The 18780-nt window shown below is 40.6% G+C and overlaps 1 protein-coding gene across 1 annotated transcript in view; it reads left to right on the top strand.

The window, feature by feature from the left end:
- CUNH11orf49 (chromosome unknown C11orf49 homolog) overlaps positions 1-18780 on the top strand; it is a 75310-nt gene that overhangs the window by 10389 nt on the left and 46141 nt on the right. Inside the window, 1 exon segment of the mRNA XM_035902960.1 lies at positions 7543-7677. Coding sequence (XP_035758853.1) covers positions 7543-7677 — 135 coding nt within the window.

The raw sequence follows: 18780 nt of genomic DNA, 5'->3' as shown, positions 1-18780 counted from the left end.
GTTGTTAGACTAGAGGAAATCTGAACGCTACCTTGTGTTGCTTGTATTTTTAATAGTGTTTCTCTCCTTTGTGCTCACTCTTGCCACAGGTTCACTGCATGGTTTCTGTAGTATCTTGCAGCTAGTGAATGAATTCCACAGCATGGCAGAGAGGGCAAAAATACATGTTGGTTAATAAAGGAAGCCAAAGAATGGAGATCATGGCAGTATGATAATAAAACTTATTGAGGACTTGAATGTCCCATACCCTCAGCATATAGACGGTTATAGAGCAGTTGAGTAAGGACTTTTCTGCTTGCCCCAAAATGTCTAGTTGGACCGGTTTGAACAAATACTAAAAAGCTTTCTTTGTGTAGTTATAATTCTGGATTTTTAATTTTATTATGTTTTTGGTTTCGGGTTTTTTTTTAGGTTTGGGGGAAAACGGCAAGGGTTTTTGAGGGAAGCTGGGTGGCAACTTGCAGTGATCTCCATAAAACTAGTTATAATGATATTCATGCAGCTGTGTCTGTGGTGTGCAACTCACTGTGTTTTTTACTGTAAAAACTAAACCTCTGTTTACACCAGCAAGACCTTTCCAGATTCACTGAAACACCATGTGATCTGAAATAGCACCCAATCAGACTGAAATTAGTCCTAGGTGATTGATGCTTATCTCTGAAGGCTTCTTTACTTTGCCCCTAAGCACCTTGTGGAGGGCTTCTGCAGGGCTATTTACCATCTTCCATTGTATGCTTTTTCCCATCTTCCTGAATACTAGGTTTCCCAGCTCATAACTCTAAGCAGCAGCTTTATTTCAGAGTAGAAAGGGGCCCCAATATGTGGCCTATTATATCCATATCAGCTTGCTTACCCTTTTCAAACAGCTATTGTGTTTTAATAGGGCCCTGCCTGGCAGGGGGAGTCCTTAATTCCTACTATATAAGAATGGCCAGCTTGAGTTACAGCAAACTGCAGGATGCTGCTCTGATCAAAAGGTCTCTGTTTTTAGAGATTCCCCCCCCGTTTACTTTTTTTTTTTAAATCCTGGGCTAATAATTCAACACAGTAAGGTCATTTTAGCTTTTTGATTTGAAAGCTTCAAGGTGTTAAATTGCTGACCTAGCATAGGAAAAATAAAGGGAGGGGGACTCCAAAAAAGATAAAGGGATTCCGGGTAATAAAGAGCAAGCACAGCAACTCCTTTAATCCTTTCCTTCTCCAGAATCTGTAGAGTGGTCTCAGAGGGTTTGATTTGCTACAAAGCAACATAAGAAAGCTTGTTCGCTGCTTACTCTGAGCTGTGTCACAGGTGCTGTGGTTCATTTCCTTTCAAACAGTACTTGGGATAATCTCTGTAGCACCTGTATTAACTCTGCCATGAATACAGATTCCTGAGCCTGTATGAAGCAGACTGAAAACAAATCATTGAAATTTGCGTCACTCCTTTCCCTCTTTCCGCACCCTTCAGCTGAAATAAACTTGAGTGGGTGAGACAGAAAGGATCTCAAAAAATTCAGTCTCTGGGTTTGCAATGTTACATCGCCCAGTCTCGCCAAAATGTTAAGAGTGTTAATGATTTCCTATCTGCCTGGTTGTTAAAAAAGGATTTTTCCTTAAAGCCAGTCATCAGGAATAACTTTCAGCATCTGTTTCATCTTAACACTGCTAACACATTTCAGAGGAAGTGCCTAAAAAGCACTGCTAATTTCATTAGAGGAAGGTGGTGACTTCCTTGAGGCTGACTTCATTGTCCCAAATGTCAGTATCTGTGGAATTTTAAAAAGCACTTGATAAAACAGCTTTGAATTGATGAATGCTAAAGCTTCTATGCTACCTTCCAAGAGGGATAGGTAAAGAAACAGTCTAACGATTGGTCTATTTCAAGTAGGGTAACACACTTAAACCAATAGGTGAAGAATAAAATTATGCTAAATTAAACTACACTCATGCGGCAGTAATTTATTCATCACAGCAGTGAAACTGGGATTATTTTTTTTTTTTTTCCCCTGATGGTGACTAAAGTTTTAAGTGTTCCCTCTCAGGGCTTGTTCCAGGCAAGGTAAACCTCACTTTGCTATTTCAGAGCGTAGCCTTGGGGTAAGTGTGATTGGTCGCTTGGGGATGCTTTGTGTGTGGATGAGTTATTTAACAACAGAAATTGCCTGGGCTTTAACGCCTTTTGAATTTCAGTATTTTCTATTGCTCGAGCTGGTTCTTTGTTACCCATTGTGCCATAGTCTCTAATCCTAATACTCCTGATTATCCCTACTTACTGTGCTTTGGTTCACACCATGAAGCAGTCTTGGAGCTCGTGACCTGGGTTCCTTTCATATGAAACTAAACTGGAAGATGTGTTCCAACTGCAAATGAGCATTCAGCCCATGGGACCAGACTAGAGCTAGTCTAGAGTGTGTTTCAAGAAAAAGCAAACCCTGAGATACCCATAATGTTGACATCAGGTCCTCTGCACTGTTTCTACAGATGTTTTAGTCAGTCTAGACATAGCCTCCCATGGCAGCTTTGCATTTGCTTTGCTACCTTATTTTTGCTTAAGACACTCAATTCTGTTTTAGTGACTTAGACACCTGTGTAACGGGGAAGAAAAGTAGTGTGTATGTGTGGAAATTGTTCATGCTGGAGAAGCAGCATAAGCCTTCAAAGTGACTTTTTCTTCCTTGTTGTGGTTTAACCCCAGCCAGCAATGAAGCCCCACACAGCCACTCACTCGCTCCCCCTGCCCTGGGATGGGAGAGAGAATCGGGAGAGTAAAAATGAGAAAACTTGTGGGTTGAGATAAAGACAGTTTAATAGGTAAAGCAAAAGCTGTGCACACAAGCAAAGCAAAACAAGGAATTCATTCACTGCTTCCCATCAGCAGGCAGGTGTTCAGCCACCTCCAGGAAAGCAGGGCTCCGTCATGTATAACAGTTACTTGGAAAGACAAACATCATTCTGAATGTAACTCCCCTTCCTTCTTCTTCTTTCCCCAGCTTTATATGCTGAGCATGATGTCATATGGTATGGAATATCCCTTTGGTCAGTTGGGGTCAGCTGTCCTGGCTGTGGCCCCTCCCAGCTTCTTGTGCACCCCCAGACTTTTTGCTGGTGGGGTGAGATGCATAAATGGCCTTAACTCCATGTAAGCACTGCTCAGCAGTAATGGAAACACCCCTGTATAATCAACACGGTTTTCAGCACAAATCCAAAACATAGCCCCATACTAGCTATTGTGAAGAAAATTAACTCTATCCCAGCCAAAATCAGTACATGCCTTCATCATGCTCTTGATGGAAAATGCAAGCAGTAATGCTGTAAGTTAAGGAATAATGGCCCTTGTTCCTTGTTTTCCATTTAGTGGAGGAGGGGTACTGTGAACTCATGCAGCTCTTTGCGTGTTAACCGAAGGTGGCACCTGCTAGGGGGACAGCAGGGTCCTGGCAAGCTCTTCTGTCCTTCTCGGGAACTTGGGGCTCTCTCTGCATTGTGCGTATTTGGCTTTGCCCGAGTTCAGCAGACAGAGGCTAACTACTGTGGTGGGTTTCAATTGGGATGTTACCATAGCATCCTGGGACTTTTACAATCTATTTAGAAGTCCAAAGGTTTGAAAAGAGTGCTTGAAAGTTTCTGAACTCTGGCAAGTTGCCAAAATGTAATTACACAAAAGACAAAGCCTTAGTGAAAGCAGCTCTGTTGAGAGAAGCAGCACCTGAGTGCTAGAGTTCCCAGCATAGCCATTTCTGAGAGCTGGGCCTGTTTTATCAGTCTCCTCCCAAAACTACTTTTTTCTTCCTTTCACATGCACGTGCCATCCCATAAGCATAGACTGGGTGTGCTGCAAGACACAGCTTTCTCAGCAGTGATGTTGGAAGAGACCCTGTTCTGTGGTTTGGCTGCTCAGGGGCATGTAAAGAAAAGGAGTGAAAAAGTAAGCATCAAAAATCAGTAGTCCCTAGTGTTAAAAGTTTCTTTAGATATTCCCATTGAGCAAGAACCTTACTTTATTTTTCTCTCATCTTTCTCCAGAATATTCTCACAGGTAAATGGGAAAACCCATTTTGTTAATGGAGTACCCAGTTGCGTAACAATTCTCATGTGAAATATGAGTGTTTGCAGGTTTGTAGTGAACTGGTGTTAACTAATGAACATTCAGTTCAATTTCTAGTCTCAGTTTCAGCAAGACAAATAAAATCACATCATTAGTAACTTTTGTTAATGTCTTAATTTGCCTGTTCTTTTTACTGGCAATGTAGAGGGCCAGGGCAACCATTGGGTCTAAAGTAGGATGCTTGGAGACTTGCAGAGTTGTTGGAAGCTTTCTTCTTGAATGAAACTCTTACAGATGGCTGCACTAAATACCTAAAAGGGGGAAAGGAGAAGTTAAGCAGAGAAGAGAAAAAATATTTGCCTTGCTTCTGTGTCTGGTTTGCAAACCCATTTCTAAATGATTGAGGACAAACTAATACTTTGTTGAGATACTCTAGTTAGTTTGTAGTCTTTCTCCTGCAAGTGTGCTGATAAGCTTTGGCCACCTAACTTTGCTAAGGGTATGAGTTGTTCAGTGAGAGGAGGGCAGATAGAGGGAATACAGCAATCTTAAGGGAAGAATCTTAGTAGCTGTTAAACTTTCTGAGAACATTTGAGCTAAGTTTGTTGCTTGCTGTTGATATCTTGCTTACTTAAGCCATTCCTCTGAGTCCGCACCTTGTTTTATTTTTGCGTTCAAAAGAAACTGGAAAAGACATCTGTTCGTATATATATATAGAAAAATCATAAGTAAGGTGTTGGTGATACTCCCTACATGCTGCTGGAATACCTGCAACAGCTTTGGGTCATCACTGTTTCTTTTTCTTCCGGAAGGGTTTACCTGCAAGCTGTTGCTACTTGTCACATTAGTGGTAACTTCACCTCTGGGCAGTTGTTAAGGAAAAGGTGGCCAAGTTATTTTTGTGCTGACCAACTACCTATGATAAAGGAATTTCAAAATATAGTTTGTTCAAAATGTGAAGTGTTCCCGTCTCTTGTAGCGATCTTGACCCTACCTGAGAATAGATCTGTTGATTTGCCATTGGGCTCCTTGCTGGATAGCTCCAGCATAGGCTGGCTCCTTTGAGCTGAACTTTTACAATTTATAAAAAAGTAGAGTCTCTGAAACGCAGCATCTTAACTGGGATAAAATTCTGACTCCCATGCTTGCAGACTTGAGCTTTTGGGGAAAAATCCTTCCATTGTATAGTTAAACAAAACCTTATTGCAAGGGATGAGGAATGAAAGAAATATTGTACCTCTTTTACTCAACTAGCTGACGGCACTTGGCTGTCAGCACACCCAGGTGTGCTGGTGTTCCAACATATCCACCCACTCTTTTAACTGAGTAAGCAACAACAAATGATATCATACTCTTCTGCCTGCTAGTTTTAGAGCCATCCCATGCTGAAAATGCAAGCGACTTGAGTTTTCACTTATCAGAACTAAGAAGTAATATAGTAGGGCTGTCTGCTGTGAATTAATAGTATGTTAGCTTCATGTTTGGACCTTTCCATTACAGTTGTGCCAGGATCTGCTTCCAGGCATTGCATGTGCAACATCATTTGGTGCATTTAGTTGTATCATTGTGCCTCCATCTTCTTTCTCTTCCAAAATGTCTCCCTTACGTGTGTCATCTTTCTGAAAGCTGTCTTCTCTTATTATACCAAGTTTCTTCTTTTTCATTTGTATCCCTCTTTTCTCCCATCAGCCTGTCAAATCATCAGCAGAACAATGCAAAGAGGAAATGAAAAAAGTCTTACAGGCTGTGGTTTGAGATGAGAAGATCTGAAATCCCATTTCCAGCTTTGTCACAGGCATCTTGTGGGACTTTATGCAAGTTACTTTACCTTACTCTGAACTCATTCACTCTAAGGCAGTGAGCTACAGCACTTTGTAATGAATACTCTTTACTTACAGTGATAGTGATGTGAGCCCTTTCCTGTACTTTTGACATATTTTAATCAGGCACATGATTTATTTAATAGTGATGTGAGCCCTTTCCTGTACTTTTGACATTTTAATCAGGCACATGATTTATTTACTTCAATCTTTTGGGACAATGGCTGTGCTTTCCTCTGGTTTGTACAGCACTGGTGCATGAATACAGTTTCATAATTACAAAATAATATACTTGTCCATGATATTTATAAAAAGAGTATTCCTAATTCCAGGATTGAAGAGTCATGAGTGTTTCTTTATCATAAGGTGATTGTACTTATTCTGAGTTGCATTTCCTCCTGAGTAGGAGGGCTAAAAACAGTGGTTTGCACCTAGCTTTCAACACATGACAAAAAATTTCATGTACTCGCATGTCTTTGAGAATCAGGACATTAAAAAACAGAAATGTTTGTTCTTCTCTGAAAAATTGAATTGGCTACTCTCTACACACACACCGGTTGTTACATGACTTTTTAAATCTGTCTGGTATAATTCTCTTTCAAAGAGAACCCTTTTCTGTACTGTGAAGGATAAAGTGATTTAAACTATTTATATTTAAAGAGATGATTTAAAATTGCAGACTGAGAGGGTGCATACTGATCACTGGATTTTGCCTGTTGTGGAGATGCTACCTATGGAGAGGTTCTGCTGTGATGAAAGTAAACTTGTATCTTTTCATTAATTCTCTCCTTTGCGGGAGAGTTAAGCTGCTGTCCCAAGTGAATGTTCTTAATGATCTCTCTGGAGTGTTTGAAAGCTTTGTCCCACTTGCACGATGCAGAGTGAAATGCACAAAATCTATCTTTGAGGCAACCCTGTCATTATACCTTTTGGTATATAATGTTTTTATTTGCATTTCTATTGTTATGCATGTCAAGCTTTACCATGCCCAAAGGAGATCATCCTACACTTCAGAGAAACCTTTCTAAGACAAATGTTTACCATAATGTTAGCCTAAAGTGCTTACAACTCAAATATGAGAAAATTGTACTAAAATACAAGAATGTGAATATCAAATTGACTATCCATCATAATGACCAGCTATTCTTTTCAAAATGCAGTAGTGCAAAGTGTCATTTAGTGAAGTGTCGTTCTGCTTTTCATGACAACTGAAATAGATTTTATACATCCAATACAGTCAAGTTTCAGTAACCTAGAAATGAAATCTTGAGACTTCTGTTAAAGAGGATTTTTTTCCTTTGTTTTGTGGCTTCACTGAAAACTGTGGTGAGAATAGCAGTGAAGTTCAAATGGTACTAAAAGAAAGGGCATCTTCTGGTCAGATAAACAACAGTTACTCTTGGCCAGCCATTTTCCAATGGATTGGTTTCAAATAAGTGGCTCTTGGACACCCCTTGCTGGGATTCTTTAGAATGAATTTTACTTTCACAAACCTCTAATTCCTATAATTAAGTTCCAATGTGTGGTTTTTGCAAATAGTCTTCTCTCTAGAGAACAGATGGGTATAAGCTTTGGAGATTGGGTTTCACAAAATGTAGCTGCCGGTGGTTTTCTTGCTACTGTTCCAGCTGGCCCCAGAACATTCACATTGGTTCAGCTTTCTAATGTTCTCTCGTTTTGACTTTATCTCCACAGTTTTAACAGCGTGCGTCAAGGAACACACATCTTGTTCCGTGAGTTCAGCTTTGTTCAAGCTACCCCTCATAACAGGGCATCCTTTCTTCGGACCTTCTGGAGGTGTTTCCGAACAGTGGGGAAAAATGGAGGCAAGTATTCCAGCATCTGCTGCTGTCCTGTTACCTTGACACTAAAGTCATTAGCTAGGCTATTAATGCAGTACAAATACTGATACTTCACGCTGTGTTCTCATGTTCTAACATTGTTAATAGGGAGACACCATCACAGCTGCCTGTGGAATAGTTAAAAAATGCTTGCAGCATAAAATACCATAGGAGCACCTTGCTGCCAGTGCTACTTCCATTACAGAACAGCATGCCAAGCAACAATAGATCAGAGAGAGGATATTTCTGGGCCTGTGCATGAGGTTGGATAGAAAAAAAAATTGTGCTGGGGATTGGTGGACGGGAGCAGGGTAGCAGACCCAGAGATGGTTAGAATATAGGGGTATGGAGCATGAGGGAAGTAGGTGCTGAGGTTGTTAGGCAGCTGGGGTACCGAATGCTTTGACTAGGAGCCCTGCAGGGGGTAGAGTATGGTGGTGTTGGGCTGTAGGGCGGTGAATGCTGCCACCCAGACTGTGCCTGAGCTAGTCCTGGCACATCTTCTAGGTAATGTTGTGGGATCCCGATGGCTATGGAAGGGGGACCACTGACAGATGTCTGACCTCTTCCCCAACCCTACCCGCAAGGAGAAAGTTCCAATGCCAAAATAACTATTCAGCATTGTACTATCTTGTCTAGCTATTCTTATACCACACTTGGTATATTAGGTATTACAGAACTGGACAGAGTTCAAAATAAACTCATGTAACTGCATGCAACTAAAATTATGTTTTGTTTTAGTTTTTAATTTAGTATTTTAAGCAAGTACACCGAATGTTGCTGTAGAAATATGAATTTTGGTGGTGTGTTTTTTTTTTTTCTATACGCCTCACTTCTATCAGGCTATTCAGCCTTACTTCTTGTTGCAGCAAAGACTAGAACCATTCTCTTAAATGTACATAAAACCTCACCTTCTGGCTAAGCTTTGCAACAGTTCTGCTCATCATGAACACAGTTTGCAAGACGGCGAATAACAGCTTTTTTGACATATGCCATTTTAGATTCTTGGAAATTAGAAAATCATAGTTAAACGTGAGAAAATCTGTAATTAGCCACTGAAGTGATTGACTATGCTGTCTATAACACCTTCTTCCCAGTGATAGGTACTTAATTATGTTCCAAATCGTTTAGATTAGTTCAGGGACAATATTATTAAGATTTCAAGTAAACTGTATGGTACTAATCTAACCAGAATGCAGTGAGGTCATATCTGATTTGAGGTCAGGTCATAGTCAGGGAAGATGAAGTGTAGACTCTTAGAACATACTTCTGTAGGAGAGTTAGAGATCATAGTGAAGTCATCACCCACCAGAACTGCAGCGGTCAGCAGTGAACCTTGTTGACAAATTGAGAAGAAGCTGTCTGGTGGAAAGTACCCACTGCTGTACTTTCAGTGCACATTTTCATCAAGCTTCATCTGTCTAGCATCTGACTCAGCCAGGTGATGGGCACCTGGATTTCTTGGAAAGACCCGACAAGTTTTAATTACATAATATCTCCCTTATCTTTTACTTTTAGTGGTTTCTTATGAATATGAATATTGTGGAATAAAATGTAATCACCAAGGTACTTTGGAGGGGAAGGGGGAACATAGGAACAAAAGCTCATGTGGATGTTACTATGTTCTCATTGTGGCCTTAAAAGAGTTCAACATAAATTACTTGAACTTTAAAGTCCAGTGGCTGCACTCTTTAGTCTGAGCAAATATGATGTGTTTACCTGTGTATTTATACATTTATATAAATCTTCTTTTTACGTTAACTAGCGACAGAAATGCATCACTTTAGAGCACTTGCTGTCAATATTTTCATCCACTCTGTCCAATTTCTCTGATTCTCTAGCAGTAATTACAGACTGGAACCTTGATTTTATTCATTTCAGTTTTATTTGCTATGGATTTTTTTCTGCTATACTTGTGCATGGGGAACTCCCAATATTCATGGTATCTTAAGAACTAAACTCATTTACTAAGAAGAAGCTGAACCTTTTCAATGTGGTGGGTGAAATATGGTCATTACCACACTCAGGCATAGACTAGACCTGGATATCTTCCTGGAAATACATTGCTTTTAGATGAATGCGGGAAGGATTCATCTTACACAACAAATAGCAGCAACTAGAAGTGAGATCATCGGTGATCTGAACTACAGAATGAGTCTCTTAACAATACAAAACGTCAGACTAAGTGATGCCCAAAGCAAGTAAGACTTTCAGCTTAGAGCTTTCTTTAGAAACATGGCTGGTGGTACATCTTCAAATTGGATTATTCCAGAAATTAGTTTTGTTTCTTTATGATCACTGCACTACAACACAAGACCATATGTACATATCAAATTAAAAGCAGTTATAGCGGCTTGCATGGAGTCATGACTTTACCTACAGATAGTTTGTTGCTACAGCGTCTCATTTTATGATGATACAATGTTGACAATTTAAACATCGTATTATGTGCACGAATGTATTGGGTTTGCGTGGCAAGGTTTTGGTAGCAAGGGGATTACAGTGGTGGCTTCTGTGAGAAGCTGCTAGAAGTTTCCCTTATGCCCAGTAGAGCCAATGCCAGCTGGCTCCAAGGTGGACCCCTCGCTGGCCAAGGCTGAGCCCATCAGTGATGATGGTAGTGCCTCTATGTAACAGGTTTAAGAAGCGGGGGGGGGGGAAACAACTGCACAATTGCAGCCGGAGAGAGGACTGAGAATATGCAAGAGAACAACCCTGCAGAGACACCAAGGTCAGTGCAGAAGGAGGGAGAGGAGGTGCTCCAGGTGCTGGAGCAGAGATTCCCCTGCAGCCCATGGTGAAGACCATGGTGAGGCAGGCTGTCCCCCTGCAGTCCATGGTTAACAGTGGAGCTGATATCCACCTGCAGCCCAGGGAGGACCATGTGCTGGAGCAAGTGGATGCCCAAAGGAGGCTGTGACACTGCAGGAAGCCCATGCTGGAGCAGGCTCCTGGCAGGACCTGTGACCCCATGGAAAGAGGAGCCTACACTGGAGCAGGTTTGCTGGCAGGAGGACTTGTGACCCTGTGGGGAACCCACACTGGAGCAGCCCATTCCTGAAGGACTGAACTCCATGGAAAGGACCCACACTGGAGCAGTTTGTGAAAAACTGCAGCCTATCGGAAAGACTTGCATTGAAGAAATTTGTGGAGGACTGTCTCCCATGGGTAGGACCCCACGCTGGAGTAGGGGAAGAGAGTGAAGTACTGACTACAAGCCCTACTTCCTATCCCCCTGCACTGCTTGGGGAGAGGAGGTAGAGAAATTGGGAGTGAAGCTGAGACCAGAAGAAGAGAGGGGTTGGGGGAAGGTGTTTTAAGATTTGGTTTTATTTCTCATTATCCTACTCTGATTTGATTGGCAATAAATTAAACTGATTGCCCCAAGTCAAGTCTTCTCTGTCCATGATGGGAATTGCTGAGTGATCTCCCTGTTCTTATCTTGACCCATGAGCATTTTCTCTCCCCTGTCCAGCTGAGGAGGGGGAGTGATGGACTGGCTTTGGTGGGCACCTGGCATCCAGCCAGGGTCAACCCACCACAAGGAGGTGGGTAAGTTATAGAGTCCTGGTAAGAAATTCCGTTTATGGTTATCCTATACTATGCAGCAGAGTATGGGACAAACAACCTGCTGGTCCTGAAATTAGAAGCAGTATACCTTGTGTTAATGTTGATATATTGCTTTTGAGACCTGAACCAGTATCTTTCTGCATTTGGTGCCCTGTGTCAGGTGTATGGAGAGTTATTTATTGAATGTCCATTTTATTTCAGTAGAATTCCTGTGTGCAGAAAATGGTGAAAATATGCCCTTTGTTTTCTACAGCAAGATTCTGCTCTGTACGAGTTTTCTCTCCTGGGTTTTTTTTCTGGGCAGAGATTGTTCCGTGCTTCAGTGTTGCCATTGATTTATGTCTGTGAAGAATTACGAAGGCATCTTTTGTCCTCCTTTATCAAAAGTATTACACTTACTAACTTCCATGTCTCCCAGAATGTTCTTGGGTTTATTTATTCCTTTGCCATAAAAGTGTTCACTGCCGTTTTCCCCTCTCATGTATTTTAAGTTTCATTCTAGATTTGAATTTCTGTTTTAGGAGTGAGTGTTGGCTTTTTCTTAGTTTTATCCATCTGTGGAGGGTAACCCTATTAAACTGCATAAAAGCCAGCTCTGTGAGGATATAGGTCAACATAATAAATGAGAAATTGCATCAAAGCTTGCACCCTGGCCGGAGGAAGCAAGGGAGAATAAAATTAAAGATGTAAGATGATGCAATTTCCAAGCTTATGCAAACTCAAAAACCCCCAAACAAAAAACCCCCACCTTTTCACTTCTGAGTGTTTAATTGGGATTTTAGAAAAACAGACAATATGTCAGAAATGAGTGAACTGATTGCTTAATCTGGCTGCTAGTTGCTCCTCCTTGATGCAAGGAAGTTTACTGCTTTGTCTGTCAGTCTTGAAATAACCATCCTTTGACTTGGAATATGCACCTTGTTCATCCAAGCAGATGCATCTAGCCATGAGTTCTCAAAGGCCCAATAAGAGAGAAATCTGTATGAACAGAAGCAATACTTAAATGTAATAATCCGTGTATGTGCAGAACCATGTATACTCTAATTGAAGTGTGCTAACATTATTGTTTCTCTTGGGAAACTATTGTAGTAGTTTCTATGTAGTTTCTAGAAAACTACTTTTCTACTTAATTCCTTATCCTTTTGAATTACTGGAAAGTAGTTCTTCATGGAAAAATGCAGCAGCTTTTATGTTACAGTTTTCTATGTTAGCCCTGCTACTTGATGGGTTCTAGTTGCATTGCTCTTCATAACTCCTTTTTTTTGGAGACTAGACTGTTTTTCCTTTTGTCTCCAAATAGGAAGGAAAAATGACTAGCTTCACTAAATGTGATAGTAACATAACACACTTCAAAAAGTAAAGACAAAGTTTTTTTGCTTGGTTGTTTTTTTTAAGAAAGAGGATTTCTGTTTGGTGATAGGCTGGGTCTGCTTTTTTTTTTTTTTACAGGATTTCCCACTGGTTTTAGGAGCTTAGTTCTATTTTCAAGTATGCATAAGATATCTGGGATTTCATGCATTGGGAAAAATAATTAGGTTTATTTTAGATTATCATCCGGTGTCAAGAAACTGGGGTGGACTTCAGAAAATTTATTCCCTCTCTTAAACACTTGCCAGTGATACACAATACCCATGGAGGTGGTTAGAGGATAGCTAGCTTGGGAAGCACAGAGCATAATGCTCAGTTAGCAACAGATTTCTCCCAGAGAAAGGCAAAATGACCAGAAGTCTTGTTTTCTCTCTGCTTATGCTTAAATTGACCTCTTGGAATCTAGCTGACCTGCTCTTTTGAATTGTCTGTTCCTCAGGACTCTTTAATTAAAACTGTGCTTTCTCAGTTTAAACAGCCCCTGCAGAGTTCTGCTGTGAAGCTTCGTAAGGTCAACATATGCCTCTCCCAACCCCCATGGCTTTCATGTCTTGTTGGTTCTCTGTTTTTAATTAAAAAGATTTTTCCTTAAATGCTTTCCAGCCAATTAGAGAAATTTTGCACTGAGAAACTTGTTCCAGGCCTGATGTATTGAGAAGTGAACAGAAAGCTCAGTCAGGACCATTGGCACTTTCTTCTAGAGCCCCAGCTTTCTTTGGTGCTTTTCAACAGCTTTTCTCTTTTTCCTTTTTTTTTTTTTTTTTTTTTTTCCCTCCCCTCCAGTTAAAATTGCTTCCAGCAAAAATAGCTGCTGTCTGATACCTTAGATGTAGCCCTGGAACGGTTCAACACCAGATACAGGATCTTTTCCTTCCACTCAGGGATGATTGTTACTTTATTTGATGCGCACGCCACTGAAGCATAAAACTGCTGCAGCAAGTATGTTGGACTATATAGGTTGAGGATCCTTTTTGCAGACTCTTACCTCCCCTTCAGACAAAAGGTACTGTTACTGCTCATACTGAAATAAAATCTTCTTATAAACTCACCTTGTTTCTTTCACATTCATCATGTGGTGTCATGGCTGCCCCTTTGCTTCTGCACACTTGAATTAGGAAATTGGAAGCCTAACTACCTTTGGAGCTTGTGGAAGGAAGGCTTACCACAACCAAGCACACAATCTCTGTCACGGAATGAGAAGAGTGGTATGTGTCTCTATCTAGTTCTTCTTGACTTGGCCAGAAAGGCCAGATTCCTTACAAAAATTAAAGAAATGCCCTATCTGCATGATTCATGTAACCTGGAGATTGAGAAGAGCTAGAAAGACCACTGTTCTCCCAGCTCTTTTTTGAAAGATGCTGTTTTAATGCATTTTGCTGACAAGATTACTTTCTTGAGGTTCAAAAACCCCTTCCCTCACTGATGTCATTCTAATGCTTCCACATGTAACTCTATATTAAATTCTTCCCTCTTTTTTGCTCCCTCCGTTGTAAGCTGTTTTACTATCTCCATTTGTAGCTTAGCCAGTCTCTGCTTAGTGAGATACATAGAACAACACAGTGGTGATCACAGCAAATGTCAGTCTTCTGCCCTTTCCCTTTTGCTATTAAAACCAAATCAGATCTTTATACCATGTTACTGTAGGAAAGTTTTTATGAATCAGGAAGGTCTTATAGTATGTCCTAAAGATAATTAAGCTGTGGATTTTAATACAGTGTTCTCCAGAAGCTCATTCTTCAGTGAAATAGCCTTGGCTGAAATGACTGATCTCCAGCCTTTATTCACTTTGCAGTTCCTTTGCTCTACAATTATAGCTGTTGCTATTTATGATTTATCAGTGTAGCACTGCTTGGAACTACTGATGACTCTGGAATATCAGGAAAGCTGAGGAGAAATAAGTGAGGATTACGTTTGAGAGATGGTGAGGTATGTCTACAAGCATTTTAAGTTAAAACATCTGCACTACATAGATCTAAAATGCATTGCAGTAATCATTTGTAGAAGTAGAAGCACGTGAGTCAGTGATGGAGTCTTCAGCTAGCCTCTCCCTGAATTCAGTTCATACCATTCTGTCAATGTGGTTTGTGAAATCAAATGTAGTACACTGGAAGTCCTCCTTATCTAATCTGCTTTGGGGTTCCCCCTCCCCAGTATTACATTTCCTTTTCAGCTATATCTCTGAACATACATCTGCTGATCTTAATTTCCAAATGTTTTTTCAACTTCATATTCTAGATGTATATCTTTCTAAATTTACTTTTTTTGAAAACTAATAAGCTTTTATGTTTGCTTTCTAACGTTTTCTGGCTCTTTTGTGTCTTTTGACAGTTCTTCATTGATTGTGTCATTGGCAAATTAAATTAGTATGTTCTTTATTTGTTGTCCCAATTGAGTGAAGTATTTATATGAGCTTATGTACAGTGATCATCATTGCATTCTGCTAACCAGTTATCCAGAATTCAACTGGTAATTATTATTACCATTTGCTTTGCAGTCTTTTGGCAAGTTTCCCGTCCCTATGACAGCATTCTTATTCAAACCGACTGAAATGGATTTTTTCAATTAAGACTTTTTTAGTTTCCAATATGGGCCTGAAGAGTTAGTATTCCAAATTGTGGGGAAGTTCCCTGGAATAAAACTAGTTCTAAGTTGTGTGATCTGGGCTGGGATTCTGAGTTCTCCATGTTTCTTATATTAAATGAACTTGGTCCATCTCTTCTCTCAATTGCAGCAAGTCTTGAGGAATGATCTGCATGCTACATGTGCATGGGCGATCATTCAGTAGAAGGTCTATGAAGCATTAGCTTCATTAACTAGTATGTTTTATGGTGTTTCTGGTCTACTCTTCAGCAGCAGAGATACTGAAAGGGAGAGAGGGAGGTAGAGAAAGGAGGTGAAAATCTTGTTTTCTCTTGATTCCTTTACACTGTGGCCTTCTGCAAAGAGGTTGTAAAAAAAAAAATAAAAAAATAAGAGCCTCTGTGAAGCCCATGTCTGCTTTCAACCCACTGTTGGCTCTTAACCTGCCGTGAGATGTGAAAGTATCTGAACTGAGGGAAAAATTATCTTCATCCCTTCCCAGTGAACCATAAAACATACGTCTCCCCATGCTGTTCACTTCAAGTGTCTGCCTGTGCTGTGTAACACAATGTTTATATAGACAATCTAAGCTCAGGGTTGGTATTTCCGTATGGTACAATTCAGCACTATCTTAAAGATACTAGCTTGGGACCTGGAAGTTGCAGAGCTATACTTCTTTGACAGCAGCCTGAGACTAGTTGATCTATCTCAGCAGGTCAGCTGACATATGGGGAGTGTTGTTATAGTGGGTCCGTGTAGCTCACTGCTGCAGAATAAACTCTGGCACCTCTGTGTTGAGCTACTGTGAACAGTGTAGGTAACAATCTGAGGAAGAACACTATGAAGAGATAACGTGTGTTCTGGGTCAGTGTGAACAGAAGAGTAAGGACGCATGCAATTAATTCTTCAAAGTAGCCTAGGTGCTAGGAGATGTCAAGATAAGTGAAGAGAGATCTACCTTTTAAAATTTCCATCTTTTTAAAGTACTGCTGTCCAGCTGCACAGAAAATCTCTGAACCAGCTGTCTTTGTGTCTTTATCATCCCAGCTGCTTGTTATAGCCTTTCTCTCTGGTGGTCTTGTTATTCATAGTTTCCGTCACTGCAAATTCATTTCCTAGCTTTCCTAAGTTAACTTGATTGATTTATGTAGTGTGCTCCTGACTCTAGAGTCTGTGTCTCCTATTGGGTCAAGCAGGCCTGACCTATATCTAGAAGTTTTTTGCCTGTTTTGTGAATTTGGACACCTACAATCTCACACTCCCTGTTCTTCCACTCTGTCTTTTAGCTGTACTCACAAAAACTTTGAATTCAGTCATTCTGGTAAAACAAGCTTGGGAGTGCCATTTATTTCTTTTGAGGAACTAATTTTTCCCTATGGTGTTAAAAGGACTGACGTGAGCTGAATTTCTGTTGCTGTAACTATGTTATTGAACTCTTCCAGCAAACCTTTTCTTGTTAGGCAAGATAATTGGTGCCTACAATTCATTACCTCTCAGGAATTCCCTACTCTGCACTTTGTTTTGAGGCTTTGGTGCCATTCAGTATGTCCGTGTTTGTCCAAAGGTGTGATGTTGAATTAGTTTAGCTAAACATTACAGCTGTGCTTAGGTGTAGAAGTTCTTACATCACTTTAAAGTCGCCTTATCTTAATAGACGTCTGTAAGTCTGGTTTAAATCAGTATGATCATGAATAAAGGTGTTGTATATGATTAAAAGAATTGTTGGTTTATGCTCTGTTGTGCACCTTTCAAGAATCCTAGATGAGTATCAGTAGAAGTGATCTGCATGCATGATTAGTACTTTGATATGCTACTACTACTTTGTGAAATGGGGATAAGGTAGTACTATGGAAAACCTGTAATCTTCAAATGAGTTATGAAATGTAGTTGGCAATATTTATAAATTAAGCTTGATCCATTTTCAGTCTGTCACAGGGATGTGATGCTGATAATGTACAGTCTCATGATACCTTTCTTCATAAGCTGATCTGTGAGTGATTTGCAAGTCCATGCTTCCATGCTCTTACTAAGCATGAATCTCATCACCTCTGTTGGCACAATGGACCTTTCTTGAGCTTGGAGGAGGAGATACTTGAATATCAATGAGCTCTTATCGACCCCTTTTTGTCTCTAGAGCAAAACACATGGGATTCTTCCAAGCACATCTCTGAAGACATTGAAGCCTGCTCTCCTGAAATCCAGGGCTGTAGTCCTGCTCTTTACCAGGTAGATAAATTCCTAAAACCTTCATGAAATGGTTTTTCAGGTATAAAGACAAACACCTCAGAAGTGCTTCAGGCGCAGGAAAAGCTTCCATAGAAGTTCACACCTTCCTAGACTTCAATGTCAGTTAGCCAAAACCCACAAATCTGTAGGACAAAAGCTTTGCTAGTTCTAGTGCTCACAGAGATACTTGTCAAACATTGTCTTCTCTGAGGTTTTTCTGCATTAAGGCCTAGTCCCAGAAGCACTCAAAATTTACATCAGCTGATTTAATAAACTGGTATAGATTCCCCAGTAAAACTTTTGTATTATTTCTAATGGAGTAACCTGGTTTTCCTTAATCGAAGAAGCAATAGTATCAAGGGGGGCTGGAGACTACATGGAGTATGTAATAATCCTAAAGGAAACTGAACATTTGAAAAGAAATTTTTTTTTTTTTTTCTGGAAAGTGCAAGTATCTCAGGCTCCAAAGTGTTACTAGTGTTCACTTTTGTATAAGGAGGAGAGATGTCAGGAAAATCAATATTGTCCTGAGTGGAATTTCAACCCTTCCCTTTTTGTTCCTTTGTGCTGTAGGACAAGCTTTAATTCTGAACTATATTCACCCCTCTTGTGGTTTAACCTGGCAGGCAGCTGAACACCATGCAGCCATTCACTTACTTGCCCCCTCCCTCAGTGGGATGGGGGAGAGTATCAGGAAAAAAAAAAAAAAAAAAGGTAAACCCCATGGGTTGAGATAAAGACAGTTTAATAAAACAGCAGAGGGGGAAAAAAAAGTAAATATAATGATCGAATACACAGAATATACAAAATAAGTGATGCTCAATGCAATTGCTTACCACTTGCTGACTGATGCCCAGCCCATCGTGAGCAGCATTGCTCTTCCCCTGCCAGCTCTCCCTGAGCATGACGTCATACGGTCTGGAATGTCCCTTTGGTCAGTTGGGGTCAGCTGTCCTGGCTGTGCCCCCTCCCAGCTTCTTGTGCACCTGGCAGAGCAGGGGAAGCTGAAAAGGTCCTTGACCAGTCTAAGCACTACTTAGCAACAACTAAAACATCAGTGAGTTATCAACATTCTTCTCTTACTAAATCCAAAACACAGCACTGTGCCAGCTACTTAGAAGAAAATTAACTCTATCCCCACCAAAACCAGGACAACCTCCTGTATTGGGTTTGTGTAGCAAGGTCTTGGTAGTGGGGGGGGCTACAGGAGTGGCTTCTGTGAGAAGCTGCTAGAAGTTTTCCCTGTGCCTGCCGCTAACCAAGGCCAAGCCAATCAGCGACGGTGGTAAGTGCCTCTGTGATAACATATTTAAGAAGGAAAAAAAACGGCTGCAGCTCAACAGCCAGC

Source organism: Egretta garzetta, unplaced genomic scaffold, assembly GCF_000687185.1.
Source record: "Egretta garzetta isolate BGI_Z169 unplaced genomic scaffold, ASM68718v1 scaffold329, whole genome shotgun sequence".
NCBI classification, from domain to species: Eukaryota; Metazoa; Chordata; class Aves; order Pelecaniformes; family Ardeidae; genus Egretta; species Egretta garzetta.
The sequence above is the reverse complement of the archived record's forward strand: the minus strand, read 5'-3'. Positions and strand labels throughout refer to the sequence as shown.